The following is a 15,710-nucleotide window of genomic DNA, read 5'->3' as shown; positions in this document are numbered from 1 at the left end:
TCCGAGCCGGACTCCCACGACGCGCGGCGCCACGGCTGGACCTCCGGGCCTGGGTGGATGGGTCCGCCACGCTGGCGCTCCACCGCCTGAGCCGCTGTCCCAGCGCTGCCTTTCCCCCTAGACTTCTGGCGAGGGGGTGCGGTGAATTCCGCTTGCCCAGGCTAGCTTTGGACGACCGTGCTTGGGCTCCCGGCCTTCCCGAGAAACAAGGCAGGCCATGTTGTGATCCTGCCTCCCCCTTCTTTCAGCTCCCGCACAAGTAAACTTCCTCAAACTTCCCCAATCCAGGTGTACAGCTTGCACTCAGGGTCCCGGTTCGAACCTCCCCTCTGTGTGGCTGCGCCGGCCCCGTCGCTGCTGATCGTGACACCACCGGTCTGCGCGTGTTCTGCGCCCTGGCCAGGCCTCGTGGGCCCAGGCCTCGTCTCTCTAGCTTCAAGTCTGGCGGGGTCAGAGCACAGGATGCTTTGTAATTTTCCTCAAGAATTAGGCTGTCCGGGCTGGGAAGGTGGCTCAGTGGTAGAGCGCTTGCTTCGCATGCATGAGGCCCTGGGTTTGCTTCCTCAGCACCAAATACACAGAAAAAGCCATTAGTGGCGCTGTGGCTCAAGTGGTAGACTGCTAGCCTTGAGCTGAGGAGCTGAGGGACAGCGCCCAGGACCAGAGTTCAGGCCCCATAACTGACCCAAAAAAGAAAAAGAATTAGGCTGTTCCCCCTGGAAATCTTTCCCTTTGGAAAATCCTAGTTTTATTTTGTGCCAGTATTGGGGCTTCGACTCGGCCTCACATCCTCTTGTGCTTTTTAGCTCAAAAACGGCACGCTACTACTTGAGCTCCACTTCCACTTCTGGCATTTTGCTGGGCCTTTGGAATTAGTCTCAGATGTATCTGCCCAGGCTGACTTTGAACTGGGGGCCTCAGATCTCAGCATCCTGAGTAGCTAAGATTGCAGGTGTGAGCCACTAGCATTCAGCAAATCCTTATCTTTCAAACTGCAGGCTGTTCCTTCTTGTACTCCCATTCCTGCTTCTGTACATAGGACTTACTTTGCTACTACATCTCCCCAGTTCTTGTTTGCATTTATTTCTACTAGGCTGTAGGGGTATTTATCTTTGTATCCCCAAGGCTTGGCCCAGTACCTGGCTCATTACAGATGCAAAATAAATGGAGTTCAGTGGCTCAGAAATAGGGGCTTCTTACTTACCTTTTTATATTGTGCATAGTGCAGAGGCTGGCAACTAGTTAGTATTCAAGTGTCTAAAGAATCAGAACAAGTATTGATAAGGAAATGGAAAGGATGCTAAACAGTATCTTACTGCCTTAAATAAACCATAGCTTTAGGAACAAATTATATTAGTGCTATTGAAAGGATTTAGACTTGACACTTAATTTTTGGTGATACTAGAGCCTTGCTAGGCAGGCACTCTACTACTTGAGCCACACCTCCAGTTTTAGACTTGTTTTTTTTTTTTTGGCAGTCATAGGGTTTAAACTTGGGGCCTGGGTGCTATCCCTGAGCTTTTTTGCTCAGGGATAGTGCTCTACCACCTTGAGCCACAGCGCCACTTTTGTTTTTCTGGTGGTTAATTGGAGATAAAAGTCTCATGGATATTCCTACTCTGGCTGGCTTCAAACTGATCCTCAAATCTCGGCCTCCTGAGTAGCTAGGTTTACAGGTACCACTGGCACACAGCAAGACATGCTACTTTCAAGGAACTATGGAGAAAGAATAATTCATTTAGGCTTCATATGCTGGGTACTGTGCTAAGTGCTCTGCACATACAATTTCAGATGTGCTACAAGACTGGAGTTGGCTAATGTGTCCTCTATCTCCAGATTCAGTGTGACTGCTTGGGTCAGGTCACCTGGTAGCCCTGAAAATAGGTTGAGAACCTACAGTAGTCTTTCATATCCCCTACACAATGCAACATGTGCATTAAAAATTAGTTAAGTGAAATGAAGAACAGGCATAGACTTTTGAAAACTGAATCAAGCTGGGCGCCCGCCCGTGGCTCACTCCTGTAATCCTAGCTATTCAGGAGGCTGAGATCTGAGGACTGCAGTTCAAAGCCAGCCTGGGTAGGAAAGCCTATGAGAATCTTATCTTCAATAAACCACCAGAAAAGTGGAAGTTACACTGTGGCTCAAGTGGTAGAGTGCTAGCCTTGAGCTGAAGAGGTGAGGGACAGCACCCAGGCTCAGAGTTCAAGCCCCACGACCAACAACAACAACAACAACAAAAAGAAAATTGGATCAAATGCTTAGGGAGATGTTTTTGTCTCAACACACTTTCCTGCTCTGGCTGGCTTTTGAGATCCTCAAGTCTCAGCCTCCTGACTAGCTAGAATCACATGTGTGAATTACTAGTACCAAGAACTTTGGCTTACTTCTTGAGAACAGATGTATCTGATGGGTTAATCTCACTGATTAAGGTTCTTCCCATTGCCAAGACTGGATGAGGGGAGAATACAGCGGTAGGTCCAAGGGGGAGTGAGCAAGCTCTTAAAATATGCCAAACTTCTGAGCAGTAGGGACAGAAAGGAGGTTTCAATACAAGAATCGGAGACTTATCCCACTGCCAAGAATATATCCAGACACCTCCTTTATTTTCTTTCCATTCTCCTACATCTTGTGGGTCACGGTCTCTTCATGGTGCTCTCAATGTATGATTCCAGCAAGAAAATCGTTTCATCCACCTGGATCTCACTGGCATCCAACCTGAGTGGAAAAGGCAAATCATGTTTCCACATTGAAGGCGCATTCAGGATCAGAGGATGGGGTAGGTGTGGCCAGGGAACATTGCTTGGTTACCGCTGGGAGGAATGGGTGGAAAGCAAAAGGAACAACTGTATCATTCTCCCATTTACTAAGCATCTCATATGCTAGGTACAGTGGAACCTGCTAAGGAAGCAAAAGATGCAGCCTCCGTCCTGCAGGGGACGGGTGTAGTATATAACCTGTAACCTCAAGAAAGAATATCACATGGAAAAGTACAGGCAAAAGGGCTTAATATATCTACAATTTTTTTTCTTTTTTTTTGTGCCAGTACTGGGGCTTGAACTCAGGGCCCCACATTCCCATTTGTTTTTGTTACTCAAGGCTGGCACTCTACCACTTAAGCCAGAGCTCCATTTCTGAATTTTTGCTGGTTAATTGGAGATAAGAGTCTCACAGACATTTCTACATGGGACTGGCTTGGAACTGTGATCCTCAGATCTCAGCCTCCTGAGTAGCAGCATTAATATGTTTTTGGATGGTGAGACACTGACAATGGCTGAAGCTTAAGGTGATGAGGAAGAAGGGAACATCTTTAACCTAGTAAGTGCCCTTAGGAACAACCACAGCTAATATCTTTCCCCCCCCACAGTACTGGGTTTGAAATCAGCACCTCACACTTGATAGAAAGGTATTCTGCTGCTTAGCCATGCCTCTAGCCCTTTCCTACAATGTTTTCTGCATGCTACTGTGTCCAGTTTCCTCCACTGAAATGTTGTTCAAGGACTTTTTTTTTTCCCCCCGGTTGTGGGGCTTGAACTCTGGGCCTGAGCGCTGTCCCTTAGCTCTTCAGCTCAAGGCGAGCGCTCTACCACTTGAGCTACAGTGCCACTTCCGGTTTTCAGAGTGTTTATTGGAGATAAGTTTCACGGACTTTCCTGCCCAGGCTGGCTTTGAACCACGATCCTCAGATCTCAGCCTCCTGAGTAGCTAGGATTATAGGTGTGAGCCACCAGCGCCTGGCTTGTTCAAGGACTTTCTGCTTGGCTTGGCAAACTGATTCTCCCAACATCAGCCTCCTTTGTAGCTAGGATGATGGAGGCACATCATTGTGCCTAGCAGCTCAGTCTCATTCTTTTTTTTTTTTTGGTGCCTGTCTGGGGCTTGAAAACAGCGCCTAGAGGGTCTAGTCAGGGCAACTAGACAAGGAAAAGAAAAAAGGCATCTAGATTAAAAAGAAAGAAACAGAACTATCTGCAATTCATAGATATTCTATGTATCATAGGATATCTATGAATCCACTGAAAGCAAATCTGAAAAAAAAAGACTGGAATAAATTTAGAATAAATCAAAGGACATAAAGTCCAAACACAAAAATCAGTTATTTTGGGGCTGGGAAGGTGGCTCAGTGATAGAGTGCTTGCCTTACATGCATGAGGCCCTGAGTTTGATTCCTCAGCACCACATAAGCAAAAAGAAAAAAGCCGGAAGTGGCTCTGTGGCTCAAGTGGTAGAGTGCTCGCCTTGAGCTGAAGAGTGCAGGGACAGTGCCTAAGCCCAGAGTTCAAGCCCCATGACTGACAAAAAAGAAAAAAGATTTAGCATTGTCAAGACCTTATGAATGAAGGTGGGTAGTGAGGAGGAGGAAATGAAGATGGAGACAGGAAACTGTGGAAGGCCTCTTGTTATGCCAAATCTGGCTTTTTATTGCTGTAAATATGAGAAGTCATTAGATCATTTGCAGAAGAGTGCTATTATCAATAACTGTAAAGATACTAACTTTGAGAATATTGAGGGAGACGGATAAGAGGGGAAGTCATTGTGAAGGTCTAGGAAAGAGACTAAGATGAAAACCTTCAGTGCTTAGTGAACAACAGCAGCATAGAGGAGAAGTTGATGATGTCTTCAAAACTACTTATTTAGAGCCAGGCACTAGTGGCTCATGCCTTTAATCCTAACTACTGAGGAGGCTAAGATATGAGGATCATGAGGATCATGGTTCCAAGCCAACCTGGTCCACGAGACTCTTAACTCTACTTAATCATCAAAAAGCTGCAAGTGGAGATATGGCTCAAGTGACAGAGCATCAGTCTTTAATGAAAAGGCTAAGGACAGCACTGGCCCTGAGATCAAGCCTCACTACAGTCAGAAGAGGAAAAAAATGGCTTATTTAGGAAAATAGGTGGATTAAATTCTGTTATATGAGCTACAGAAGACAATGAGTTCAGGTTTGCCTCTGTTAGTGGGAGGGGTGTCAGGACATCCAGATGGATTTGTCTGGAAGGTGTGTTTAAGTGTAGGTCTGAGTTGGAGTCCTTACTTGTTGACATTGCGTTTCAGGGTCTCTAGCTGCTGCCGTTCAGGGGCGGTGATCATTTCCTCTATTTCCTGTAGCTGTACCTCCTCGGCACCCGTGGCCTGCATCGATGCAATGATGGCTTCTACCCTCTGTGACTTCTCTAGCAGTCGCCTGTCAGATAAGCACAGCTCTGAGGTCTGTCCCCGGACTTGTTCCTTATCTCTGCGGCACAGCTTCCCCTGTGCCTGGTCCTCAGTCAAGGTGGGTGTCACCACGTGAGGACAGTTCCTGTCAACTCGGTTACAAAATAACTTCCTCCTGAAACTCCTCCTGCTTCGCTGATGTACTTAAAAAGTTTAGGATGTTTGTACAGTCTCATCAACTTAACCTGAAAATTTATTTTATTGGATGTTATAAATATAGGTAAAAACTCAATAGTGGAATCCCCTCTCCCCCTGTATACATAAGAAGATAATAATAATGATAATAATAAAAGAAAGACTTCAGTGGAAATATAGTCAAAGGTGTATATTCGAAAGCCAATGTTTCAATGCAACCATTGCAGTATTGTCTCCATTTCCACAGGAAATTCCTTCTCAGGCTTCAAAGCTTGAAAAGTGGGAAAAAGTAAAAAAGGACCCAATTGAAACTGCTACTCACTTGTTCTCTTTGGTTTCAAACTGCCTCCTTTCTATCAAGTTGGCAATGCTCTGAGGAAGGAGAAGGGCAGAAACGCAGGAAGTTTTACTTAAGTAGCTCAGATAAAACGAGCAACGGAGGCATGAAGGACGAAGATTCATGCGGGGTTACCTTGTAGCACCTGTGCAATAACATCCGGGCAGCTGACAGGACATTCACAGTGTATAAATAGAAGGTTCTGGATGGGGCATGGTCTGGCGTTTTGGGAATTTCCTGTTTGTTTACAAAAAGAAAAGAAGAGAACTTGTGTTGTTCTTCTGAACTCACAAGTTCACCCGCTTCCCTCCAGGGCCACTTAGTCCTCTCTTTAATAATGCCCTCCCTCTCCCCAGTCATTCAGGAGCCATATTATTGCATAATGAGCCATATGAAGGTCGGTCGACTCTGTGACCCTGTTTGTCCTACTTGACTATCAGCACTGAGTGGGGAGGAAAGGGAAGGCAACTAATGTGTTCTGAGCACAGTGTGAATTCTATTTGGCCCTTATCTAATTGTGATATTTTTGGGGTGGTTACTAGGATTTGAACTCAGGGCCTCTAGTTTGTTAAGATAGGCACTCTATCACTGAACCATTCCTCTACATCTTATGATTATTTGAGACAGGGACTCCCTATATAGACTAGGCTGAACTTAACTTTCTCTTTCTTTTCTGGTGGTACCGAGGACTGAAATCAGGCCTTAGGCAAAGTGCTCGACCGCTTGGCCCACGCTCTCTGGCCCTTTGTATTACAAACTTTAGCTATTATGGTCCTTACTGAGGTGGGGGTAAGCTTTATGCCTAGGGTGGACAGGGCTCCATCTTTCTACTCATGTTTCCCCATGTCACTGGAGTGACAGGCACATACCACCGCGCCCAACCACTCATTTGAGATGGAGCCTTTTCCCTGGGCTGGCCTCTAACCTCTAACCTTGATCCCCTTATCTCTGACCCCAAATAAGATAGTAGCTTGAGCTACTGTACCCCATGCTGGCCTAAACTCTTGATCCTCCTGCTTCAGTCTCTCCAGTTCTGGGATTATTATCATTCACCACTTCTCCTGGCCCAAACTATATTATTCTTAGTGCCAGTATCTATCACCATTTTACAGAGGGGGAAAAATGCTGGTAGAAAGATGCTCAGTGTAACAGGGTAAGAGGCAGAGCTGTGGACTGACGTCACAATCCATCCAACCTACTTCCTCACAAGGCCTTTGACATGGCTCTTTGAGGACCCAGAAGATGCTGTTAATAATTTAACCCACCATGGATTTAAGACACAAAGAAAGGACAGCAATGAGGGGAAAAAAATGAGAAGGGTACTTGTGAGGTAGTTTCACGGCTCTTTTGCTTTCTTACTAGGCTGAAGCTCTACATTGTCCTTAAAGTGCTGGCAATATCTGTTCAGAACTGTTTTCTGTCTTACAGCTGGAAATGGAGTTTATTGGGCGTGGGGCAAGATGTCGGCTTGGGAGTTTCTCTCACTGCAGGTCAGCTTTGCTGGCTGGCAGTCATTACAACTTCAGTTACCTGGAGAGAGATGAAATTTTCTGAGAGCATTTTATATAGCATGTCCTTTGCTTCTTTTGCCGGAATCATTGCAAAGTCCTCCACCTGCTTCTGTTCCAGGTGCTTCTTTTGTAAAACTAGACGGAATATTCTGGCACAACGAGAACCAAATCTGGAAAGAAATGAAGTCAGCAAATGATGGGCTAGCACAGAATTGGGTGGGCTAGCTTTGGCTTGCAGGATGCCAATAGATCTGAGGGGAACAACAATCAGAGATTTGTGTCCTAGCTCCGCAGGTTGGTGATGGATGCCACTGTTAATCATGTAAGTCACCTAGTAACTCATGTGAGCGCCACAGTCCTTACAATGCTTTAGAGGCTCGTTAATTTGCATCATTGGGAATTAAGTGGCAGGCTTTTTTTTCAGGGTGAAGAATAGTCATATATGGCTTCATGGAAACATCAGACAAAGTGTACCAAGGTGTGCCTACATTGGTTGCTTACATAATGACCAAATTATTTGTTAACTAGAGTTTGGCTAGAAGGATTTTACTCCCGTCCCAATAAGGATGACCCCTTACCTCTCCTGTACCACAGACTCCAGCGTAGCGGTGGCCAGGGAAGCTAATGCTTTATGCAGGTCTTTATGTGGACCATTAAGGCGCTTCAGTCATGTTTTTGGTCTGTCCTTGGATTCATTATAGCTAAAGTTTAAATGCTATTATGTTTTCTATATTTTTTCCATTATGATACAGAAGTTTGTTAAAATTTTAATTTCATGAGCATATTTAAGAAAGGGTTTTATCTGAAACCAACCTTCCTTCCTTCTTGTTTCCCTGCATCCCTCTTCTTCCTTCTTTTCTTCCTTCCTTCTATCCTCTTTTCTACCCTCCTTTCCCCCTCCCCCTTTCTGGAGCTGGTACCTAGGGCCTTGTACCTGCTAGACAAGTGCTCTGCTGTCTGAGCTATATCCCTGGGCTTTAAAATTGTTTACTTTATCATGCATATAGCTTATTCAAAATTCATAGAAAATAGAAAGTACTTCAATTTTCTAACTTACTTAGTATATTGAGTACTACCCAAATCTGTCTTCATGAGTCACCATTCTGTTTCAAAGCTCAGGCTTCCTGACTATAAAGATAATCGGTAAGGATACTGATGACATACATTCCTCCGCCACTGTCGCCAGACTTTCCAACAAATTCTAGCTATTAGAGAGAGGGAGAGAATGTTAAGGGTCTGAAGCAGGTAGTCTTCCTGTCAGATGATGTTAGAGAAAACTTCTGAGCTATTAGGTAGAAAATGAGGCTACAGGGTAATAATACTAGATTACCAGTGGCAGAAACAAATTATCAATGAACCACAGGGGAGAGAGGTAAAACAGGACTTACTGGATCATCTGCCAGCAGAGTGAGGTACTGATCAAGAACTTGCTTGGAGATGTTGTAGCCAACAGGCAGGGATCTGAAGATCTATGGAGCAAAAAGACACATGGAAATTGGGCTTGAGAACATACCAAAAGAAAAGGTGGGCTCATTTTAGATTTAAAAAGTATCAAATAAAAACAAAAATGTCTGAAGGTATTCCTAGTGGCATTCTTTGTAAAAGTATAAAACAAGAAACGATCCACATGCCCAGGGATAAGGAATTAATTAAAAGAAAGTACAGCCAAGGGTGGTATTATACTCCTGTAATCTCAGCTACTCAGAAAAGCCTAAAGCCCTAGAAACATGAGTTCAGGCCTGGGTAAGTAGCTTCTTGAGAGGCTGAGCTTAGGATCACAGCTGAGGGCCAGCCTAGGCAGTTTTCAAGACATGTCAACTGACAGCTGGGCACGGTAGCATGTGCCTATAACCTTACTATGATGGATAGGCAAAAAACAGATGATTGCAACCCAGGAATGTACCCAGTTAGGAATTGAGACCCTATCTTAAAAATAACCAGTGTGGGGGCATGGCTCAAACAGTAGAGTGCCTATGTAGCAAATGCAAGGCCCTGAGTTCAAATCTCAGTACTTAAAAAAAAAAAGATCTGGGGAAGAGAGCACCACTGGTTCACATCTAGCTATTCAGGAGGCTGAGATCTGAGGATCACAGTTCAAAGCCAGCCTGGGCAGAAGTCTATGATATCTACAATTAACCACCAAAACACTGGAAGTGGAGCTGTGGTTCAAGTGGTAGAGTAGCAGCCTTGAGCACAAAAGCTCAGGGACAGCACCCAGGCCCTGAGTTCAAGCCCCATGACCAACAATTAAAAAAAAAAAAGTCTGGCTATACACCTATAATCCTAGCACTTGGCATGCTAAACTAGGAGAATCTTGGATTCTAGTCTAGCCTATGTATAAGGAGACCCAGTCTTTTTTTTTTTTTTTTCAAAAAAGGTCTGTATAAAGGTACATAACTAAACTATTAAGAGGGATCGTTAGGAGCTGGGATTATGCAAAACTATGTATGAAATGTAAAATTCTAGTATATTACAAACAATACAAAGTACAGATCTTACAGGTCTAGTTTAGCAAGTATCGATAATTGTATATACCTATATAACTACCAGTTGCAAGATCTAGAACAGTTCTACCACTCCTAAAAGCTTGGCAAACTAATGGTACAGAATTATCTATTCCTATTTTGAAATTATCTATTCCTATTTTTTACCTATTTGAAAATAGGTCATCTAGCTACTTTTGTCATAAGAAAAAAACATATTTAATTTGCTCTTTTTTTTGTTTTTGTTTTTGGTCTGTCATGGGGCTTGAACTCTGGGCCTGAGTGCTGTCCCTCAGCTCTTCAGCTCAAGGTTAGTGCTCTACCACTTGAGCTACAGCGCCATTTCCGGTTTTCTTGTGTTTTATTGGAGATTAGAGTTTCACAGACTTTCTTGAACCGCAATCCTCAGATCTCAGCCTCCTGAGTAGCTAGGATTACAGGCGTAAGCCACTGGCACCTGGCTTTACATTTGTTCTATAGCAAGTTAGAAACTTAAAAACAACAGGGGTGCCGGGCGCTGGTGGCTCACGCCTGTAATCCTAGCTACTCAGGAAGCTGAGATCTGAGGATCGCGGTTCATAGCCAGTCCGGGCAGGAGAGACTGTGAGACTCCTATCTCCAATAAACCACCAGAAAACCGGAAGTGGTGCTGTAGCTCAAGTGGTAGAGCGCTCGCCTTGAGCTGAAGAGCTGAGGGACAGCGCCCAGGCCCAGAGTTCAAGCCCCACGACCGACAAAAAAAAACAAAAAAAAACAACAACAGGGGCTGGGAAGGTAGCTCAGTGGTAGAGTGCTTGCCTTGCATGCATGAGGCCCTGGGTTCGATTCCTCAGCACCACATAAGCAAAAAGAAAAAAGCCGAAGTGGCGCTGTGGCTCAAGTGGTAGAGTGCTAGCCTTGAGCTGAAGAGCTGAGGGACAGTGCCTAGGCCCAGAGTTCAGGCCCCACAACCGGACCCCCCCCAAAATATGCAAAATATTAAAATTAATAGACTGAAAAATGTATAAGGGATGAAATAATGCCTGCATAAAATGTGCTGCAGAGTCCAAAAAGGAAATACTTCTCACCGTTTTATTTATTTAGGCAAGGTCTCCTTAGGTTGTCCAACTTGGCTTTGAACTCTGGGCTCAAGAAATTCTCCTGCCTCAGAGGCCTATACCACCACTTCTGACTACTAAAGTCTTTTTCTTTTCTTTATTATTACTGTTATTATTATTATTATTTTGGTTGGTAGTGGGGCTTGAACTCAGGATCTGGGTGCTATCCCTCAGCTCTTTTGCTCAAAGCTAGCTCTCTACCACTTTGAGCCACAATACCACTTCCAGTTTTCGGGTGATTAACAAGATATAAGAGTCTCATGGACTTTTCTGCCTGGGCTGTCTTTGAACTGCAATCCTCAGATCTTAGGCTCCAGAGTAGCTGGGATTATAGGCATGAACCACCAGTTCCTGATTCTTCTTTGAACTGCGATCCTTAGATCTCAGCCTCCAGAAGAGTTAGGATGGGCACCTGGCCCCTATATTCTTAAAATGATTAGGAATACATTGTACTTGACAGATATTAGTTTTGTAAAAGTTGGATCCTAAGGGACCAAATATTTCTTGGCCCTTCTGCGAACAACAGAAACTTTCCCAAGTCTCAGGTTTGTGAGAAACTAGCACAGAGCAGGTCACTTACTTCATTGGAAGACAGCGGCTGGGTGAAGGGGGCGCTGGAAGGAGTGGTGACCTCACTCATCCGGAGCATAGTCCGCACAATCTCGCTGCTGGTCTGTGTTTGAAAAGTAAACTGGAATTCAGAATTTCTTGCTGTTGACCCTGGGTATATGGAAGTGCTCACTGCTGGTCCCCAAGTGAAAGACCCTGTTTCCTGTTGGCCCTTGATGAGAACCCACTTAGATATTACCTGGTCCATCCTGTTGGCAACTGCGCTCACAATAGCTTGGTCCCTGAAGTGTTGGTGGAATCTGTCCAGGTTGATCTGCCAATAAATCCCATCGTCTGGAATGGGCTGAGGAGGAGAAAAGGAGTTGGAGAAACATTTAAGACAATGTGGAGCTCAGAATCAACTGTTTACCATTTCTAACCCAATCCCTCCCTCCCTTCCTTTCACATACTGGAGTTTGAACTCAGGCCTTAAGCTTACTTACTACTCGGAGGCTCTACTACTTGAATTATGCCATCAGCCCCCAATCTAGTTTCTTAAGCTAGAAACTTAATTTTCCCCAAACTTTTGCTCTCTATTATCTATCATTCCAATACTAAACATGATCTACTCTTTACGTTTATCAGATATCTATCTTTTTGGTTTGGGGAAGAGACTTGAATTCACGGCCTCATGTTTCCATGCTTTTTCACTCAAGGTTAGTGCTCTACCACTTGAAACATAACTCCACTTCTGGCTTTTGGGTGATTAATTGTAGATGAGTTGCATGAACTTTCTGTAGGGGCTAGCTTTGACCCTTGTTCCTCAGATCTTAGCCTCCTGAGTAGCTGAGATTACAGGCCTGAGCACTGGTGCCTGGCTGGACATGCTAATTTTGAATGATGCTGAACAGGTGTCTAAATTTAAGGGTTCAAACCTATGTGTAACTTCCTAGACTCACTTCTCACTACTGGCTCTAGCAGGTCTAAATGTTCCAGACATAATGAACAGCTTACGATTTCTTCTAGTTCTATTTTTCATAAGCTATAACCTCTGTTCAGTACATGAAACTGAGCTAGAGAGAGGAGCCCACAATGAAGTTTACGCCACATTGTTCAATTATGACTTCCATAATCCTACTTCTTAGCTCAGGAAACTTTAAGCTCTCTTCTGGCCTTCCTCTTCCTGGCCTGCCTCAGGTTAAGATTCCTAATCAAAAAGCCCCATCATCACCTGTCTGTCATCTGTGTGTTTCCGCTTCTTGGCCCTGGGCTCCCCAGCAGCATCCTCATCAGATGATCTCCTCCTTTTGCCTTTCCCTACCAAGTAACCAACCAATAGTTAGGCTACATACTATATGATGTCAGGACCTGAGAGCAAGTCCTCTCTGTTTTTTTTTTTTGCCAATCTTAGGGCTTAAACTCAGAATCTGAGTGCTATCCTTGACCTTTTATGCTCAAGGCTAGTGCTCTACCAATTGAACTACAACTCCACTTCTGGCTTTTTGGAGGCTTAATTGGATATAGGAGTCTCATGGAGTTTACTGACTGGGGCTAGCTTTGAACCATGATCTTCAGATCTTAGTCTGCTCCCTGGTAGCGAGGATTCTAGATATGAGCCACTGGCACCTAGCTCAGTAAGTATCTCTTCATCCCAAAGACATCTACACACGTCTGCCTCCAGGTTAGTGTTTTTTAGTAGGCTGACAAGTTAAGTCTCAATGTCAATTATGACAATCTCTGAAACTAAGCATCCTTAAAAAGCAACTCATAATTTTTCTCTCCATACTGTCTTTTTCCAACCCTTCCTTCAAATGAACAGCACCATTATTCTATCACATGTGCAAGTCAGAAACAGATATCAAAGATATCATTCTTTTTTTTCCCTTTGATACAGCTGCTTGAATACAGGACCTGGGTACTGTCTCTTAGCTCTTTTTGTTTTGTTTTTTTGTCGGTTATGAGGCTTGTGGGCACTGTGCCTGAGCTCAAGACTAGTGCTCTACCACTTGAGCCACAGCGCCACTTCCGGCTTTTTCTGCTGCTGTGGTGCTGAGGAATCGAACCCACGGCATCATGCATGCGAGGCAAGCACTTGACCACTGAGCCACCTTCCCAGCCCACTTCCAGCTTTTTGATGGTTAATTGGAGATAAGAGTCTCTCAGACTTAACTGCCTAGACTAACTTCAAAATGTGACCTTCAGATCTCAGCCTCCTGAACAGCTAGGATTATAGGCATCAGCCAATAGCATGTGGCTTGATCAGTGTTTTATTCATTTAATAATCAGTGAAAAAGAATCTACAATTAGTGCAAGTCACAAGTCTATTGAGAAAATTCCTTACCTATCAGGGTCAGTTTAGGAATCAGGTACATGTCCTTTTCATGAATGACAAGGGTAGGGGCAGGTGGTGGAGGCCCAGTGTCTAAGTTCTCAGAGTCAGGAACCAATGGGCAGCGTTGTACAAAGTGTGTGTCTGCCAGTCGTACAAATGTGTTTGATACTTCAGCATAGTCCATGGTCTTGCCATCTGTGCAATAGCAAGAGAGAGGCAGGTAAGGTGGTGTGAGACAGCAGGGTTACTTCTGCAGCCAGTTAATCTATGCGTAACAGCTGTCAATGCAGCACTGACCCTCCATGGTCTCTGTGAGCCGGTCTGCCACTTTCTTCACAACAGCGGACATTGTCATTTTGCCATTCAGCAGGAGCTCCTCAACAATCAGCTCTCCAGTGTCACTGTACAGCGTTTTGGTGGTATAGATATACCGGGGGTACCTAAGCATTCGCAACACCCGGCTGCACTGGGCTTCATACTCCACCACGCCACGTTTGTGCACTTGGTATATCACCAGGTTATGCTGGATGAGGACACACAGGGCTTTTTTCACCTATGATAGACCAAGAGAAAGAATGGAAAGACCTGAAGACATTATTGCTGGCAATATTTTGCCCAATAGCTTTTTCTTTTTTTTTTTCTTTGTGCTTGTTTTGGGCTGGAACTCAAGGCTTGGGCACTGTCCCTGAGCTTTTTCACTCAAGGCTAGTGCCCTACCACCTTGAACCACTTTCTAGCTTTTTCATTAACATCTGGCACCCTACCACTTGAGCCACTCTTCCAGTCCAATGCTTTGCTGGTTAACTGGGTTGGCTTTGAATTGAGATTCTAAGATTTCACTCTCTAGAGTAGCTATGACTGCAGGCATGAGCCACCTGTGCCCAGCCAGTCCTATAGCACCGGGATGGTTAGAAAAGAATCTATTTCTCTGTTGGCATAAGCTAATGAAAATCAAGTATCGATGGAAGAAAGTTTGTTCATATTTCTGTCACCTTTATCTTTCACACTACAATTTACTTTCCTTCTATTCTAATCTTTTAAAGGTGGAACTGATTAGTAGACTCACTGTGAATAGGGCAAACTTTATTCACAAGGGAAGACAAAGACAAGGGAAGTGCAGAGATTTACTTAAGAACTAGGAACATTTTAAGAAAAAAAACCTCAAAGTCTGAGTATTATTTTCTTTTCCCCCAGATAACATTATTCTGATCTTAGGGGCTGGCTTGAGGATTAACAATATTCAAACACAGATGAAGGAAATTAATAAGTGAACAAGTTGACGTTATCTAAACATACCTGATCCACGGATGTTCCTGTGTCATGGGCAATTACTCTAAGTGGCTGACTGCCAGTTCTGATTAGGTGGGCTCCGATTTTTTCTACAATCTCTCCGAAATGCTCTTGAAGCAACAAAGAACACAGTTTAATTTCTGCTTGAGTCATTTTATAGGGAAGTCTCAGAGCTAGGGAAAAAAAAAGTAAAAAATCATATATTCTTTCTGGAGGGCAATTTTGTGTGTGTGTGTGTGTGTGTGTGCGCGCGCACATGCTGATAAGGCTTGAACTCAGGGCCTCATGCTCTCATTGGGCTATGTGTGTTTGTCATGAGACTTGAACCTAGGCCTGGGTGCTGTCCCTGATCTTTTTCAGCTCAAAGCTAGAGCTACTTCGAGCACAGCGCCATTCTCACTGGGCTTTTTTGATCAAGTCTGGTGCTCTACCACTTGAGCCACCATACTTTCCACTTCCAGCCTTCTGCTGGCTAATTGGAGAGTCTCAAGGGCTTTTCTACCTAGAGTGACTTGCAACTGTGGTCCTCTGACCTCAGCCTCTTCAGTAACTGGGATTATAGGTATGAGCCAGCAGCACCTGGGTTGGAGGGCAATTTGACAACACATACTAAAAGCTTTAAAGCTGTTACTATATCAACTTAAAAATTTTATTATTTTAGCCGGGCGCTGGTGGCTCACGCCTGTAATCCTAGCTACTCAGGAGGCTGAGATCTGAGGATTGCGGTTCAAAGCCAGCCCGGGCAGGAGAGACCGTGAG

General features: G+C 44.4%; 2 protein-coding genes across 2 annotated transcripts in view; both read right to left on the bottom strand.

Moving 5' to 3' along the window:
• The window catches only part of Nudt17 (nudix (nucleoside diphosphate linked moiety X)-type motif 17), a 3,793-nt gene extending 2,572 nt beyond the window's left edge, over positions 1 to 1,221 (bottom strand). Inside the window, exon 1 of the mRNA XM_013018222.1 lies at positions 1,205 to 1,221. Within this exon, the coding sequence (XP_012873676.1) occupies positions 1,205 to 1,221 (17 nt within the window). The remainder of the gene's footprint in view (positions 1 to 1,204) is intronic.
• A 1,349-nt stretch (positions 1,222 to 2,570) lies between these two features.
• Positions 2,571 to 15,710, bottom strand: part of Polr3c (polymerase (RNA) III (DNA directed) polypeptide C (62kD)) — a 19,167-nt gene continuing 6,027 nt past the window's right edge. Inside the window, exons 2-15 of the mRNA XM_013018306.1 lie at positions 14,958 to 15,124; positions 13,959 to 14,214; positions 13,671 to 13,856; positions 12,561 to 12,646; positions 11,589 to 11,693; positions 11,361 to 11,453; positions 8,589 to 8,669; positions 8,354 to 8,405; positions 7,779 to 7,839; positions 7,220 to 7,370; positions 5,825 to 5,926; positions 5,675 to 5,724; positions 5,036 to 5,185; positions 2,571 to 2,718 (exon numbers count right to left, since the gene is read on the bottom strand). Coding sequence (XP_012873760.1) covers positions 2,637 to 2,718; positions 5,036 to 5,185; positions 5,675 to 5,724; positions 5,825 to 5,926; positions 7,220 to 7,370; positions 7,779 to 7,839; positions 8,354 to 8,405; positions 8,589 to 8,669; positions 11,361 to 11,453; positions 11,589 to 11,693; positions 12,561 to 12,646; positions 13,671 to 13,856; positions 13,959 to 14,214; positions 14,958 to 15,104 — 1,602 coding nt within the window. The 5' untranslated portion in view covers positions 15,105 to 15,124 and the 3' untranslated portion in view covers positions 2,571 to 2,636. The remainder of the gene's footprint in view (positions 2,719 to 5,035; positions 5,186 to 5,674; positions 5,725 to 5,824; positions 5,927 to 7,219; positions 7,371 to 7,778; positions 7,840 to 8,353; positions 8,406 to 8,588; positions 8,670 to 11,360; positions 11,454 to 11,588; positions 11,694 to 12,560; positions 12,647 to 13,670; positions 13,857 to 13,958; positions 14,215 to 14,957; positions 15,125 to 15,710) is intronic.

The sequence above is a fragment of the Dipodomys ordii genome, unplaced genomic scaffold (genome assembly GCF_000151885.1).
Source record: "Dipodomys ordii isolate 6190 unplaced genomic scaffold, Dord_2.0 Scaffold39, whole genome shotgun sequence".
NCBI classification, from domain to species: Eukaryota; Metazoa; Chordata; class Mammalia; order Rodentia; family Heteromyidae; genus Dipodomys; species Dipodomys ordii.
This window is presented reverse-complemented; position numbering and strand designations above follow the sequence as displayed.